Source organism: Mesoplodon densirostris, chromosome 14 (genome assembly GCF_025265405.1).
Source record: "Mesoplodon densirostris isolate mMesDen1 chromosome 14, mMesDen1 primary haplotype, whole genome shotgun sequence".
Taxonomy (NCBI): Eukaryota; Metazoa; Chordata; class Mammalia; order Artiodactyla; family Ziphiidae; genus Mesoplodon; species Mesoplodon densirostris.
The window spans coordinates 75,605,515-75,621,882 of record NC_082674.1 but is presented as its reverse complement, the minus strand read 5'-3'; the positions used below and the strand labels follow the sequence as shown (position 1 = coordinate 75,621,882).

At 48.1% G+C, this 16,368-nt stretch overlaps 1 protein-coding gene across 2 annotated transcripts in view; it reads left to right on the top strand.

Moving 5' to 3' along the window:
• Positions 1-16,368, top strand: part of NCAPH (non-SMC condensin I complex subunit H) — a 39,389-nt gene that overhangs the window by 22,158 nt on the left and 863 nt on the right. For both annotated transcript variants that reach the window (XM_060117398.1, XM_060117397.1), the window contains exons 8-17: positions 715-806; positions 1,554-1,777; positions 5,331-5,479; positions 6,098-6,204; positions 6,783-6,905; positions 9,344-9,454; positions 10,662-10,829; positions 11,799-11,912; positions 13,113-13,201; positions 13,763-13,838. In XM_060117398.1, coding sequence (XP_059973381.1) covers positions 715-806; positions 1,554-1,777; positions 5,331-5,479; positions 6,098-6,204; positions 6,783-6,905; positions 9,344-9,454; positions 10,662-10,829; positions 11,799-11,912; positions 13,113-13,201; positions 13,763-13,838 — 1,253 coding nt within the window. The remainder of the gene's footprint in view (positions 1-714; positions 807-1,553; positions 1,778-5,330; positions 5,480-6,097; positions 6,205-6,782; positions 6,906-9,343; positions 9,455-10,661; positions 10,830-11,798; positions 11,913-13,112; positions 13,202-13,762; positions 13,839-16,368) is intronic.

Below are 16,368 nucleotides of genomic sequence, written 5' to 3'. Positions count from 1 at the left end.
AATCCTCTGTGGTGGTCTGAGAACAGATCTGTCCTGTTGTCAGTCCCTCATACTGGCTTGGCAGTGATTTTACCCCCCTCCCACGCCCCACTCTGGGAGATCCTCTGAGGACAGGCCCAGGGTGGTGGGAGGGCCAGGCGCTGTTCTCCTGTGGAATGATTTTCGTGTGTTACATGAAATTGTTCCTCCCCTCTGCAGGGCTATGCAGATGTCATGGGGCCCATTCTCCTCCTGTTTATTCTTGTCTAAAATTTGCTGAGTATAACTATTTTGTACTAACAGTTGTCCAGGTGTATGCACTCAACTGAGGTAGGTAATCTGTACCTAGTTTAATTTGGGACTAGAATAAGTGGCATTGCACAATTGGCTGTGCACTTACTATGCTTTAAGGATGGGTTTTTGATTTCCCAACTCTAGCATAGGGCACAGAGTCTATTTCAGAGTCAAAGTCTGTGCTTCGGGTTTCTGCTCTAGTGTTTTCCTAATTCCTGGGATGCCAGTGTGGAGCCTGCCTCTAGTGTGGGCATGTGCCTGAGTGCACGCCCTCTCCCAGGAGAGTGGTCTGCGAACAGATCGGCTGCCGGCCAGCCTCTTCCCGAGAAACAGGAGGTGGCCGTGCCCCTCCCTCCATGGTGCTGCTCTGGTCATCTTGAGGGGGTGAGGCGTGTCTCCATCCTGCTCTGAACCCTCTTTGTGATCTTCCCGTCCTCCCAGCGCCCCTGCAGCAGTGTGTGGAAGATCGTCAGATCTGCCCTTCCCTGGCGGGGTTCCAGTTCACTAAATGGGACAGTGAAACACATAATGAGGTGTGGTCAATTTCTGGACTTCTGAGGGCTCTGGGCATTTCTCCAACAGCTCGTGGTTTCAGTGAGATGGCCTAAGATTAGTTCTGCCCAATGGGAACCAAAACTGTGGCATCGTTTTTATTTAGCCAGCAGTACAGAAAATATTTCCTTTGGCTCCTCCGTAGGGACTAAGCCCTGGGGCAGGGGTGGGAGTGGTGGTGTGTGCTGCAGCAGGCCCACTGGCCAGCTGGGATTAGAGTACCGGGATCCACTTCGTGTCTGCTTCCCCAGGGTAAGGCAGTCCTTCCGTTCCTGGGTGCACGATTTTTATCAGATTTACTCTCAGACATGGTTGTCCCAGTGGCCTCTGGTCTCTTAGGCTGCTGTCAAGCTCGAGGAATTTCCTCCTCTTCAGGGTTGAGTCCCTTGGCACAGAGTTTCCTGAGAAACTATCATGTGTAAAGCTTTCCTCTGTGTATTTTTAGCCTGGCCCCCTTCAGCCTACTTACTACAAGCTCCAAAATAAATGGTTTCCATGGAAAACTGTCTTCTCTAAACATGTAGTTAAAGGATGCAGATTCCTGTTCCATGTTTTACAAAATGTGCCTAATGACAATACAGCTCCATCCTGTGCCGCACAATATAAACTTCCTCAGCGCTTTGCTGTCGTGAGAACACTGGCTCCGGGGAGGGGGCGGCGGTCCTCGAGCAGTGGCGGGGGTGGTGATGGGAATGCAGAGAACTGGGGGCTCTCTTTGTTCCTTCCAGTCGGTGTCGGCCCTGATGGACAAGTTTAAGAAGAACGATCAGGTGTTTGACATCAATGCCGAGGTGGAGGAGAGCGACTGCGGGGACTTCCCTGTTCGGGCCTTGGAGGACGACTTTGGTGCCAATGATGAACCGGACTACGCCGCAGCTGGGGACCACACGGCAGCTGGGGACCACACCAAGTTCGGGAGCTGGAAGGAGCCCTGCCACGTTCAGAGCTGCCAGTAAGGCGCGCAGGGCCACGGGAAATGTTCCCGTAGGAGTTTTCCCAGATTTCCTGCTGGGACAGGCTAATTTGGTCTCTGTGATTGGCTGGGCTTCTGTGCTGTGTTGTCACACAGGCTGAGCCATTCTGACTCACCGTGGAATCAATCTGCCTTTGAATGTCAGCTCAGCCACTTATTGGTCATAAACCTGACACTGCAGGAGTCCATAAGCATAGAACTAAAATACATAAAGTGCTGGGTTATAGTAGCTACTCCATTGGTGGCTGTCCTCACCACCTCCATTTTGGTAGCATGGAGGGTGCTCCCTTTTGACACCCTGCACATGGTCTGGCTTTTGGCTGAATCACTCCATATCAGTTATAGACAGAAAACAGGCTTATGTGTTGATTACCAGAAAAAAAGTGGCCCCTGCCTAAAGGGCAAAGATGGGTCTGGGCAGTGTTGGTCATTAGATAGGTAGACCGGGGATGAGCAAAGCAAGGAAAACTAAAAAAGCAGGTAAAAATGAGCATATGGGGTGTGGGAGATGGTAGAATTGGTCTCTAGTAATTTAGATTTTTGATTAGTCTAATAAGCATCCTAAGACAATCTGAACTTTGTTGGCCTTTATTATATGTACTTAATAGATTAGTATTATTTTAATTTTGAATATGATCTGGAAGCAGGATCCCACAATCCTGCAGTGCCGAGGGCCTCTAAAGGTCTTGAATGGGCCTGGGTGTAGCAGATTCCACGAGACTAGAACAAACAGACCCTCTGATAACCCTGTGCCTGTAGCAGCAGCTTGGCAAACCTGGGAGTGGGGACAGGCAAGCTGTTTCAGTGTGTGCGAAACTTTAGAAGTTGTCCAGTGTAATTTCCCACCGAGACAAAGATCCTTTCAAGAGCGTTGCTTGAGTGTCTCCAGGATGAGACTGCTTTCTTGAGCTCACTGTCTGCCCATGGGGGGAATGATTAGATTGATAATGCCTCTCCAGATCTGAGTAGAAGTCAAGGAGCTGAAAGTTTGGACCTCAAGGAAAAGTTACCCCCCTAGGCCCTTTTAGAACCCTCCTCTCCTGATTTTTACTATTACCAGACCTGTGATTTTGTCCCTTTTCCCATCCTATCTTCTAAGAAGTGGGAAATGGTAGGCAGGTTGGAGGGATGAGCTCTTTTAATACCATTTTCAAATGTCAGAGAAGAGGCTATCACTTTTGCTAAACAATGAGGTGACATCTGAGGAACTGGTGTAGTGAAGGACTTTAGTCACTTCCATTTTGTTATTTTGTTATAACCGTATAACCATAGATGGTTATTTTGAACAAATTTTGAACAAATGTCTCCATTTCTCTCCCCAGTTCCAGACAGAACAAAATCTTAGACTCCATCCTACTGAGCGAGCACATTAGGGGCAGGGGACTTAGGTTCTAGTCTAGGGTTTTGTCCATCTTGAAATCCTTACCGTGGCATAAGGATAGGGAGCTTCCCGGGAGCTCAGCAGGTGTTTGCACTGAGTGAAGCCTGACCCTGCCATGGATGGCTGTGAGATGTGGGACAAGTGGCATCATCTTTGGGGTCTTTGTTTTCTCACCCATAACGTGAACGGTTGGGACTAGATGATAATAGTAGTGCCTGCTGTTTACTGAGCTCCTTACTATCCTGACTTCGTGCCAGACACTCTGCCAGGTGCCTGACCTGAGTTAGTTCACATAATTTATATAATATATAAAGTACAATCACTTAATCCTTACAACAACCCTATAATTAGGTCCTGTTATCCCCATTTTACAGGTGAGGAAACAGGCTCAGAGAGGGTAGGAAATGGGGTGGAGCTGGGAGTTGCCCAGCACCCTTGGCCAATCCTGGCTGCATGTAATGAGCTGTGGATGGAAGGGTCCACCCCAGAGCGCTTAACTGGGGAGACCTTTAAACTGCGGGTAGTAGTGCAGCATGACTGAGCTGGTGTTACGTTGAAGGAGGGGACTTGTGGTTGTGGGGGTGGGTAGAAGAAACAAAGACTCCCTCCAGAGGGCAGAGAGAAGCCTGGTGGAGGGGTGGGCTGTGGATTAAGTTAGCTGGTGAGTGGGGGAGTTGGGACCAGCAGGGTGCCTGCCACATAGCATTGTGTATTGAAAGAATTATTAAAAGGCTAGAGTTCAAGCCCCGAGGGCCTCAGTCTGGTTCTGGCCCACAGACTCTCAGAAGATGGGAGCCAAGCTCTTTAGAGCTTTGCCTGTAAGTTCCCAATAAATTGCCCTCCCAATCGCCAGCGCTTTAACAGGAGAGTATCTGAGAATTGAGTGGGGATGCTCCTGAAGCTGTCTTCTTTCTCCCTCTGGGGGAAATGCAGTACAACGCAGTACAGTTATTACTTAACAACACAGGCTAGGTAGTTACAGACTAGAAGTGGGGATTTTTAAGTATATTTTAATTTAATTTTTAAATTAATAATTTGGCTGCTCTGAGTCGTAGTTGCGGCACGCGGGCTCTTAATTCGGGCATGAGGGATCTCGTTCCCTGACCAGGGATCGAACCCGGGCCCCCTGCATTGGGAGCGAGGAGTCTTAACCACTGCGCCACCAGGGAAGTCCCTAGTATAGTTTAATTTTAAAAATTAAGTTTTCATCACACAGTAAATATACAAATACAGTTTACTGGTTTTTTAAAAAAGATTCTGTAGATAAAGGCAAATTCCTTCTTTTAAAGCTTTTTTAGCTTATTACATAGGCTTGATGTAAAGGAGATTTTTATATATGGCTCAATACAGGTGAAAAGGTCCTCGCTATGTGAGGTTTCCTCACTGCCATTACCTTTAGAGGGCATTACAGCAGCACTAATAGGCTTTCTGACCTGGCAGGGGCCTTTAGGTGAAAGCTACCTCACACATTCTAGTACCTTGCAGAGGGGGTGAAAAACCAACCCAAAATTGCCATGCTGGACAGGCCAGTTAGGCACTTCACACGCAGCAAAGAATAAAGCTAGATGGTTTAACAGATAGATTATAAGGGGGGCCCCCAATCATGTGGGGAACATAAATTAGAATAACATGTTTTTCACTTCCAGTAGGAACTACAGAAGCGTTAGTGGAGCCCTCATTTATGGAAGCGTGGTGAAGAAGGAACGCGGTTACCATGTCATGTGGCAGGAAGCCTTGCGTGTGGAAAGACCCTGAGGCTGGGATTCAGGGGATGGTGTCCAGCTCCCAGTTCTGGCTTTTACTAGCTGTGCAGTCTTATATAAAAACTCAATTTCTTTCTGTTTTCTTGTCTCTCAAATGGGTAAACTTCATTTTATGAAGCACTTTGAAACATCTAAAGTACTTATATAGATATGATCGTATTATAAAATGAAGAGAAGCAAAAGCACTGATTAAGTAAAAACGAATGGCTTATTAATGATGAAGTATTTATGCTGGACTTACTCTTAGAAATGTTGCCCATTTGTGGAAAGGTAGGTAGAGTCTGCAGCTGCGTCATATGCTGCTTTACATGTAAATACACAGTTGTCTTGTATATATCAACATGTGCATGACTGTACATGTTAAAACATGATTTCACATGTGTTGCAGAGAAGAAATGACTCCCCTCGGGGATGGAGACATTTGGAGCTTGTGTCCCCTTCTATCCATGAAACCTGGAGAGTATTCCTACTTTAGCCCCCGAACCATGTCGATGTGGGCTGGCCCGGATCACTGGCGCTTTAGACTCCGGCACAAACGTATGTACTTCTAGACGGAACTCTAAGAAGAGATAGTGCAGATGGCCAGCCAGTCAGCAGTTCAGCCTAGGAAGGGAAATGCCAGTCACTGTCTTGTACCTCCTGACAAGCTGTAGAAATACACAGATAAGCAGCCTCCTGGTCGGACAGTCAGTTGGCCTGGCCTGGGATGAGGGATCAGTTAAGACCGAAGCCTGTGAGTGGGAAGAGGGAGTGCCCAGAGTCAGGAGAGCTGGCTGGTGACTTTGTCCTCCCCCAGCACCCGTGTGACTTCAGACAGTGGCTAGAGGTGGGAACGCGCCCCCAGGCTCCAGAGGGCCACGCGCGTACTGCACCGGCAGCACTCCGCAGCCCTCTGAAGTGCTGTGCCAGGGTTAAAGGTTTGCATTCTCTTTGAAAAGAAGTGATTAATTAGCATATCTTTTGAGTATTGTTTTCTTGTCAAAAACGCAAATTATAGCGATAAATATTACGTGTATGATTTGCCTTTCCTAGTGCTGTTATGATGCTCAGACACAAATGCTGTCTTGTGGTTGGTAAGGCTGTCAAGTGATCTTGCAAGATGAGTAACTAGGCCACAGAAGTGAGCAGCGTTGACATCTGTGTTCATTTCTGCAGAAGATACTTCCTCGCAGTCAGAGAACAGAAAGAAGAGCACAAAGAAGGATTTTGAAATCGACTTTGACGATGATATTGACTTTGATGTATATTTTCGAAAAACAAAGGTTTGTGGTGGATTTATTATCATTTGTGCTTTCTTAAATTATTCTTTGCACTCCTCTTTCCCTTTTAGATGTGGTTTTTTTTTTTTTTTTTTTTGCGGTATGCGGGCCTCTCACTGCTGTGGCCTCTCCTGTTGTGGAGCACAGGCTCCGGACGTGCAGGCCCATCGGCCATGACTTACGGGCCCAGCCGCTCCGCAGCATGTGGGATCTTCCCGGACCGGGGCACGAACCCGTGTTCCCTGCTTCGGCAGGCGGACTCTCAACCACTGCGCCACCAGGGAAGCCCTAGATGTGGTTTTTAAAAATTCATTATAAATTTAACTCTTAGAGTAAATGGATAGCTTCATTCTCCCTCAATCCCTGGAGGAATTAAGAAATAGTCCCAAACTCAGTGGCAGAGAGAATCAATATGAATAAGGTCTAACAGAATCACTGCTTTACACAGAAGTAGGAAGATTAGTGCTGCTCAAACCCTTCCCAAGCTCCTTCTAAAAAAAAAAAAAAAAAAAAAGTATATATACGCTTTTTATTAAAGATGCCTAAAAACTACCTTTTTTTTTTTTTTTTTTAATTAATAGGCTGCTACTATTCTGGCCAAGTCTACTTTGGAGAACCAGAGTTGGAGAGCCACAACTCTTCCTACAGATTTCCACTATGAGACTGAAAATCTTGTCCAGCTGCATCTCAAACCAGGCACCAGGGTAAGGCTGTTCTTAGGTTACTTGAGGTCATGTTGTTGTTGAACCTGTTCTTAGCATCAGAGGTATCAAGTGGCGGGTAGTGTGACTGTCAGTGCCCTTCAGGAGAAGGAGAACGCGTGAGGAGGAATTCATGTTAGCCCAGGGGAGTCACTGGGAGATCGCATGGGTAAGGCAGAGTCGGAGGGAAAAACTCACAGGACAGATGCACACCCAAGACTTGGAAATACCTCAGCTGGTTGGACTGCTGGACACTCTGGCCTACTTGCCAAAATGCAAGGGGGATAAACAACCTTTTGTCAAGGCTTTCACAAGCTGTTAGTTATTTCTTGATTCTTTCACCTTCTCATGGTAGTTGTGGATTTACTAGCCAGGTGCTTTCCCCAGCCCACATTGCCTCCCCATGATCAAGGTGTAGACGTGAGCCCACTGTGACATGCAGGGCGACGTAGGTGCCAGTCCTTGGGGGGTCCCTAGCACTACACAGCCTGCCTGTTCTCCTGTGACTGCTCAGGCGAGCTCTCTAGACCAGCCAGTGTGCACCCCAGTTGCTATTCACTTCATTTGCCTGTGGCCTCTCTGGTGATGCTAAGCAGGAAGAGGGTGTTCCCGTTGCCAGGGTAACCAGGCAGTGGGTCATGCTAAGTTCTGTTTTATCTGGACCCTCTATTCATTTGCATTCCTGGTTGTTTTAATCTTGTGGTGTCAAGTATACAAACAGTCTACAGTCTCCTCTTCCTTATTTTGCCTGTTTCTCCACAAGGCTTAATGATGTGTATACAGTTCCCTGAATTCACTGATATCTCAATTCTGTTTTTATAATCCAACACTCTTAATTTTCTTTATAATCAATACTGTTCACTTAGCAAAACTACTCTTAAAAATGCAGAAAGAACTAATTGACTGTTACATGTCAATTATACCTCAATTTTAAAAAGGAAAAAAAATGCAGAAAGTTACAGGGTTGCAGCAGTAGTAGTAACTGTGGTCGTGGCTCCGTATCGGTTGGATGCCAGCAGCTGCTTAATCAGAAAACAGAGCCCTGGGGCGGAGGAGCGGAGCCGGGCTGCTGAGGAGCCGAAGGGAGAGGGAGGAGCTTCCTCCAAGCCCAGCCCAACTCCAGCTGCCTTCCATGGCCACAAGCCACCGTCTCCTTCCTCAGGCCCTTACTAGGAACATTGAAGAATGTGGCTGAGTGGTAATTTGCATATTCAGATGTGAAGGTTGCAGAACAAAGTCATCTGATCCTTGCACTCCAGGAGTTTTCTGTGGTTTTTTTCCCATAATTGTTTCTTATAGAGGAAAGAACTCCTGCTTCTCATTATCCACAGGGACAGATTTCCCTGCATATGTAGTAGGGCAGCCAGGCAGCAGGATCCGAGATTCCTCACCTCATCCTTCCAGTAGAGCTACACTAGGACAAAGGCTATTAAACACTGGAAAGTAAACACTGGACTATTAAACACTCAGTCTGGCTAGAGACTATACAGGTCAACCACCCATCCAGTTTAATATCTTAAAGGGTGATTCTAATAGCAACTAGCCAGTACATGAGGGGGTCACATACCCTTCCTGAAATATTTCTTGTAGACTATGGACAATTTAGAGTGTGTCCAGAGGAGAGTATTATTCTAAATGGAGAGGGATCTAGAAATTGTGTCATATGAAGGAAAGTGGAAGAAAGTGGGCATTTCTTAATAAATATCTATTGTTTATTTTTGGATTTGTAATACAAAACCACTGAGGGGTTTGGGGGGGCTACTTTTGGAGTATATATTTATATTAAAATATTCAATGTACTTCTGTAAACTGTACACACGTTTAATTCCATTTCCTTCACCCCAAAGACACACACCCCAGATGAGGATCAGTGGCCTAAGGGCCTGCAAATCTGAAGGGCTCTGGTCGACAGGCACTTCCAAAAGAGGAGGCAGACTTGTTCTGTGAGGCCCTCAAAGGCGGAACAAGAGCCGCAGATGTGGTGGCAGGGAGCGGAGCTCGGGTTTGTCCCTGTAGCTGTGTGGGGAACAGTGGTGGCCCAGGAATGGGACCAGCTGCCTGCGAATTAAAGTAGTGATTGAGATTTCTGTCAGAATTCTTCAAGCAGCAACAAGTGGACTTCTTTTCAGATAGTTGTAGGCGGCTTTGTTTTTAGTGAAGGAACACTTTTTCAAATAAAGTTGTGTGCAGACCTAATTGCAAACCTGCTGCTCTGGTGTATTTGGGATGGAAGGTGGCTCGGAGCCCTGCTGCACTGGGCTTGCTCTAGAGTGGAGTTGTGTGGTTAGTTGGAAGTTGGCTGGATTAGATGACCTCTCCGGGCCCTTATAACCCTAATGTTCTGGGACATGATCGTAGGAACTAAGGTTATCTCCCCAACCTAGTTTACTAGCTGCTTTTCTAGAAATTGCTTTCTGCAGTTGTTTTTTCCTTCATTCTAGTTACTTAAGATGGCCCAAGGCCAGAGGGCAGGGACCGAGCACTGTGAAGAAATTGAAGACTATGATTACAACAACCCTAATGACACCTCCAACTTTTGCCCTGGATTACAGGTAAACGGGGGCAAGAGCTCTGTCCTGTCTTCTAAGCAGCAGGGTGTTTCCCTCCTGCTTCCCTTCTTGTCCTTTCCTGTATGGCAGATGACTATAGGAAATTCTGAATCAGGTGGGGGTTTGTGGATGCTTGCCCCGCCCCAGGCATCAGAGAACTGAGCAGAGCTGAGGCAACAGCCAGAACCTTGGCCTGCCTTACTCTAAGCTCTGTACACAGGAAAAAATGGGACATACTCCAGTAAACCGTCAACGTGCGGATGGACTCTTGAGCCTGTACAAAGCACTTATCTTGGCTCTTTTGGGATTTCAAAGGAAAAGAAACACTCTTCTTACTCTTAACGAGCTAATATTTTTTGGCTGGGGAGACATAACACATAGACATGTGAAGACGGTGTGTCCTAATGGGGAAAAAGACAGTGTAGAGGGTGGATCTCAGGGGACCAGGTTTGTAGCTCTGAGTTTGGTTCTCACATTGTGAACTTGTACAAACTACTCCCCATCTTTAGATCTTAGTTAGACTAAATAATCTCAAAATCCCTTCTATGACTCTATGAATGAGATAGCAGATGGAAATATAACAGAAAGGGGGGGAATATCAGGCTCCATCTGTGTCCCTGCAAGTGAGGAGAGGGGAAAGAGTTGGAAGAATAGCTTATTCACCTTATTTTCTTGCTTGGAAGAGAATTAGGTTGTTACATTTTAGTAAAAATCCAGACTGGCCTCTAGCCCAGTGCTCCTCAAGCTCAGTAGGCCTAGGAGTCACCCAGAGAGCCTGTTACCCAGTTCCTGGGCCCCACCCCAGAGACCTGGCCTGTTCCTGCTGGGCTCAGTCCAAGGATGACTTTCTCACTGGCTCCCAGCAGGACCCCTGCTTGTGGCCAGCCGACAGGTCACGTCTCTGGTGTTTCAGGAGTGCTTTCTGTAAAAGGAAACCCTCAATCCATTAGGAGCAGAGGGACACTGGCTGTTGTGATGACTGAATTCCTTTCGGCTCTCACTCCAGAGGGCTTAGTTCACAGATGCCTCTCTAGTAGGGTGTATGTGCAACAGGAAGATGACTCGAGGACCGAGAAGTCCAGTCTAGGTTTGACTCAATGCCACGAACTCTCAGGTGCGCTGCTCTTGCTGTGTACGGAATCTGTTGCAAGGATCTTTCTAAGCCCCTCAAACAGCTCTGCCGAACTTGAAGAGCTATTTCCTTGCTCAGGCTGCTGACAGCGATTATGAAGATGACTTATTTGTGGGACCAGTTGGGACCTTTGACCATTCTGGCCATCCACCTACGACAACACAAGACAACGATGACGCGCCTGAAGTCCAGGGATTAGATATCACCACTTACGGGGAGTCAAATCTGGTAGCTGAGCCCCAGAAGGTAAAGAGGAAGCCAAGCATTGTATCTGATATTGTTTGCCTGAGATCTGTTTGATTTGTATCTTTCATAAGAGTCACATTGGTCTGAGCTTGATTTTTTTTCCTTCTCGATTTTAACCCATTGCTCTCTAAGTGGCTGATTCATTCATTCATTCATTTATTTATGTATTTATTTATTTATGGCTGCATTGGGTCTTTGTTGCTGCACGCGGGCTTTCTCTAGTTGCGGCGAGCGGGGGCTACTCTTCGTTGCGGTGCACGGGCTTCTCACTGCGGTGGCTTCTCTTGTTGTGGAGCACGGGCTCTAGGCGCGTGGGCTTCAGTAGTTGTGGCTCGCGGGCTCTAGAGTGCAGGCTCAGTAGTTATGGTGCACGAGCTTAGTTGCTCTGCGGCATGTGGGATCTTGCTGGACCTGGGATCAAACGCGTGTCCCCTGCATGGGCAGGTGGATTCTTAACCACTGCGCCACTGGACTAATTATGCTAATTGTGTTTGTGTGGAACTAGCCATCTCTCCAAAGATTGTGATAAGCCATATGACTAGGGGTGAGCCAGTCACACAAGCAAACTATGTGAATGAAGGGTGCAGGCAGAGAAAATGGGTTTCTATGCTGGTTGGGTAAGGCTAGCTATTTGGCTCTGGAAAATCTAGGCCAGATTCAACTCATATTAAATTATCATACATCAGGCATCTATTCCCTACCAAGTGACAGGCTTGGTGCTTTCATATATATTTGATTCACTTATCTCTTACACTGGAATTCCAGGATATCCTTAACGAAGACTGTACTTGATCAAAAATAAATTAGATTGAAATGAGGGACTCTGTGTATATCCAAAGAAAGCTCTGTGACTTTGTGGTATAAACTAGATTTTTTCATTATTTGAACTCCAGACTTTCTTTTTACAAAGAGCTGGTGGTAAATGCTTCTTTCTTATGCTTATTATTACTCGTCACATACCTATTTCAGGTAAATAAAATTGAAATTCAGTACGCTAAGGCTGCCAAAAAGATGGACATGAAGAGGCTGAAGCAGGGCATGTGGAGTTTGCTGACGGAGACCCCCAAGCAGGAGGATGCAGAGGTAACGGGTTCCACTCATTCTGTAGGGGCCCAGCAGGGAGGAGGGTGCGGCTTGTGTCTGAGCTCCTAGATCAGTAGCGCTAACGTGGAAAGCATTCATTCAGAAATACAAGAAAGACATCGCACCCCTGAAATGAACCAGGTATATGAACAGGCAGGTCACACAAAAGGTGATGCAGATGGTAAACTAGTGTATGGGACATTTCTCAACCTTGCCCGTAATCAAAAAATACAAATGACGGCATCTTTATGCTGCTTTAAAATAACAGCTTTAGCAATTAAACAACATTTTCCAGGATGGAGTTAGAGGAAGAACTGGAGTACTTATTCGCTGCTGGTGCAAATTAAGTTGATAAATAACCCTTTTGGAAAGCAGCTTCTAACATCTCAGGTACCCTAAAATGTTTAAGCTCTTTGATCTAACAATTCTGATTTGGGAAAGTAGGAAAGTAGTTATATATATTATGTATACATATATATGTATATATATGATGCTGATTAACTTGTTCCAACTAAATGGAACTCTGGTTAACTAGAATCCTTCCATCTCCTCTTCTAGACTTCTGCTCAGACAATGTTCTGAGCTTTCCAAACTCAACACATTCTATTATATCTTCCCCTGCTGGTTGAGAAGTGAAAATGCATGATTTGATTAAGGACCCTGAGCTGTATAGTCTTGGATGTCAGATAAAGCGTCAGTGATATTCATAAGGTTTTATCAATTAAAGTGGGATGGGATGCAAATATAAGAGAAATGTACTTTTTAAAAAGTAGGAAGAGGGTTCTGTTTAACCTTTGAATTTAAATGACTCATAATACGCTGTCCTCCAGGGATTCTGGTTAATATAGGTTTATTTAAACAAACAACTCTTTACTATGACAATATTCAAAAGTAGAGAGAAAATAGTATAGTCAATGACCACTTCAGTGCCCATTATCAATGTTTCATCTATATTATCACCCAGTCCTGTCCGCCCGCCCACCCCCCCCACCCCCGTCGATGTCAGTGTTAGGGTCTAGGGCTGAGGTACTGGGTCCCTCTGTGGATCCTTTTTCTTCAAAATGTACCGAAGAAATTGTTTTGGTTTCATTCTGATGTAGGCTTTTCTTTTTAGAGATACAGCTTTATAAGCTTATGTTGTTGCTCTCTCAAAAGTGAACTGGGCCTAGTCTGATCTCTAAGTGTCCTTTCTTCTGTCAGGCAAACCACAGAGAAAATGGAGAGGCAGGGGACCCAGTCCAGGTGGCTGACAAGAAGCTCAGTGGGCTCACAAAGGACCTGCAGAAGAGGTGCTTGCCAACAGACCCCTCCCCCTCCCCTCATTCCCCTCCCCTCATTCCCCTCCCCTCATTCCCCTCCCCTCATTCCCCTCCCCTCATTCCCCTCCCCTCATTCCCCTCCCCTCATTCCCCTCCCCCTCCCCTCCTCCCCTCCCCTCCTCCCCTCCCCCACTTCCTCCTCCCCCTCCCCCTCTTCCCCCAAGCCCCCTCCTCCTCTGAGCCCCAACTGAGGGAGCGCCAGCCCAGGATGTTGGTATGACAGACCCCTCTGCACACAACCTGCCATTTTCACACTTCTCACAGTTTTTGTTTCTTCTCTGCATTGATAAATGAGTTAATGTAGCCCACCTTTAAAAAGGCATTTTTCTGCACCAGTGGCTGGAATGGAACAGGAAATATTTTATTTCCAAATAAGAAACTGGAAAAACCTGCTTCTAAAAGGCATCTGAAATGTTTCTTTATTTCTCATTAGCTTATTCACTGACCATGTGTATTCATACTTGATGAAAGAGCCTTTGTTCCTGGAATTGCAGTGACAGCTAAATACTTACTAGCCTCTTTGTTTTACAGCCTGCCTCCCCTCATGGCTCAGAACCTCTCCATACCTCTGGCCTTTGCATGTCTCCTACATTTAGCCAATGAAAAGGTGGGTAAATCTGGTACAAGTGGACGTGTTCTCTGTGTCAACCTCCTGGAGCTTTTTATTATTCATGGGTGGCCTCATAGGACATCTAAAATACAGCAACTTATGTAGTACCTTCAACCCAGAGGATTAACCAGACACCTAAAAATAACTTAGAAAAAGGCCAACAGGTATGATTAGAAATGAAAATTATGAGGACCCAAATGGGAAAATTTTAGATGCTGAAATTGTGATCTTTCAGTTCCCAACTTGAAACATAAGGTGCTTTTGCATCACTGGGTGTCAAAGGCTTTAAAGGCCAAATCCTGCCAGTGCCAACGTCAGGACACGCGGGAAACGTGGCGGAGAAAAGAGGGGAGAGGTGAGGCTGGATGGAAACAGACTCAGGGAGAGAGCAGAGACGCAGAGGCCGCGCCAGCAGCGCCGAGCCGCCGTGGGCTGTGACGGCGTCTCGGGACTAGAGGTGTCTTTCGCAGGAGGGAGGCGGCAGAAATGCCGACTGTGACAGTGTGCCGGGCCAGCCGACGGCTGAGCGGCTGTGGGGCAGTCACTGGGGAGCAGGCGAGACCCATCTTCTCGGGCCGGTGGGCGCTTCCCGGGAGGCACCCCAGCGAGGCAGCCAGCAAGCCTGTGCGTTTGGTGCTGCTTGAGGCTTGGTGTCCTTTAGTGTCCCCAGGACTGTGGGCTGGGCGGTAGCACATGCCGGAGCATCACTAGTGCTGGGGCTAGACACGTTCAAAGTAACGCTGCTAAGCTTTTTGTTGTTGTTGTTATAAATTTATTTATTTTTTATTTTTATTTTTGGCTGCATTGGGCCTTCGTTGCTGCACGCGGGCTTCCTCTAGTTGCGCAAGTGGGGGCTACTCTTCATTGCGGTGCGTGGGCTACTCATTGTGGTTTCTTGTCTTGTTGCAGAGCATGGGCTCTAGGCGTGCAGGTTTCAGTAGTTGTGGCGCACGGGCTCACTAGTTGTGGCTCGCAGGCTCAGTAGTTTCGACGCACAGGCTTAGTTGCTCTGTGGCATGTGGGATCTTCCCAGACCAGGGCTTGAACTCGTGTCCCCTGCCTTGGCAGGCAGATTCTTTTTTTTTTTTTTTTTTTTTTTGCGGTATGCGGGCCTCTCACTGTTGTGGCCTCCCCTGTTGCGGAGCACAGGCTCCGGACGCGCAGGCTCCGGACGCGCAGGCTCAGCGGCCATGGCTCACGGGCCCAGCCGCTCCGCGGCATATGGGATCCTCCCAGACCGGGGCACGAACCCGTATCCCCTGCATCGGCAGGCGGACTCTCAATCACTTGCGCCACCAGGGAGGCCCTTTTTTTTTTTTTTTTTCTTTTTGCGGTATGCGGGCCTCTCACTGTCGTGGCCTCTCCCGTTGCGGAGCACAGGCTCCAGAGCGCAGGCTCAGCGGCCATGGCTCACGGGCCCAGCCGCTCCGCGGCATGTGGGATCCTCCCGGACCGGGGCACGAACCCGTATCCCCTGCATCGGCAGGTGGACTCTCAACCACTGCGCCACCAGGGAGGCCCTAGATTCTTAACTACTGTGCCACCAGGGTAGTCCCTGCTAAACTTTTCTGAGTGACGTTGGAATCTCACAGCATCCTAGTGGGCGTAGGTGCTGGTGGACTCTGCCACTGGGTGTGTTCCCCTAGCCCGCGCAGTCCCCTAAAATGTCGGGTGCCACCAAAGCTCAGAAACTTACCCGGAGTCCAAATTCTAAGTGTTGGTGACGTCACTCAGCCGCAGCAGCTGGAGGATCAGTGCTGCCCTGGGCCGCAGGTCTCTGCTGCGTGAGAGCAGCTTTAGCGCCTCCGCTCGGTTCCCAGTAGACTGGGGCCAAGCAGACACGCGGCTGGAAAGCGTGAGTGACTCCAGGCTGCACTGAGGCCCGTGTGCTCTGGCTCTGGCACCACCCCGCCTCCCCCAGCGGCAGAGCCACCTTCTCTTGCTTTGCTGCGACCAAATCTCTCTAAGGGGCCCCAGGCTCAGCATTTGAAGACTCAGGAGATGGCCCAAGACCATGACCTGTTGGGCTGAGCTTTGGGCTATTTGAGAAGATCTGACTGGTAACGCCGGCCAACAGTTACCAGATAATCTGCAGGGACCTGGGGTAACTCAGAGCTTAGAGCCACCAAGAGAAATCTTACAACACCTTGTGCCGGAATGTGACCCCTTTTAGGCCTGCCTGCTCCCGGTTTTTCACTCCCATCTGGACTCTTCATCTGCCGCTCTGGTAACGAGCCCCCCCTCAGCTGTCACCTGGGAGGTGAGGCCTGCGCTGTCCATCTTCAGCAGGAGAGGTGTGCTACCACACCACGCCCGCCTCCAGTGCCAGGCGAGGGAGCGATGGTCCTGGTGCAGGCAGGCTTCCGCGGGAGGAAGGGCTTCTGACGGCTGTTTAGCCCTGAGGGGACGGTTGCCTGGGGCTGGTGGAGGATCCAGGGGATGGGAGGATCGGGGAGGCAGTGGGAGCAGGGAAAAGGCCTGTGCAGAGACGGGAGGGGGAGCGTGGCCGTCACGGCCCTCGCCAAGG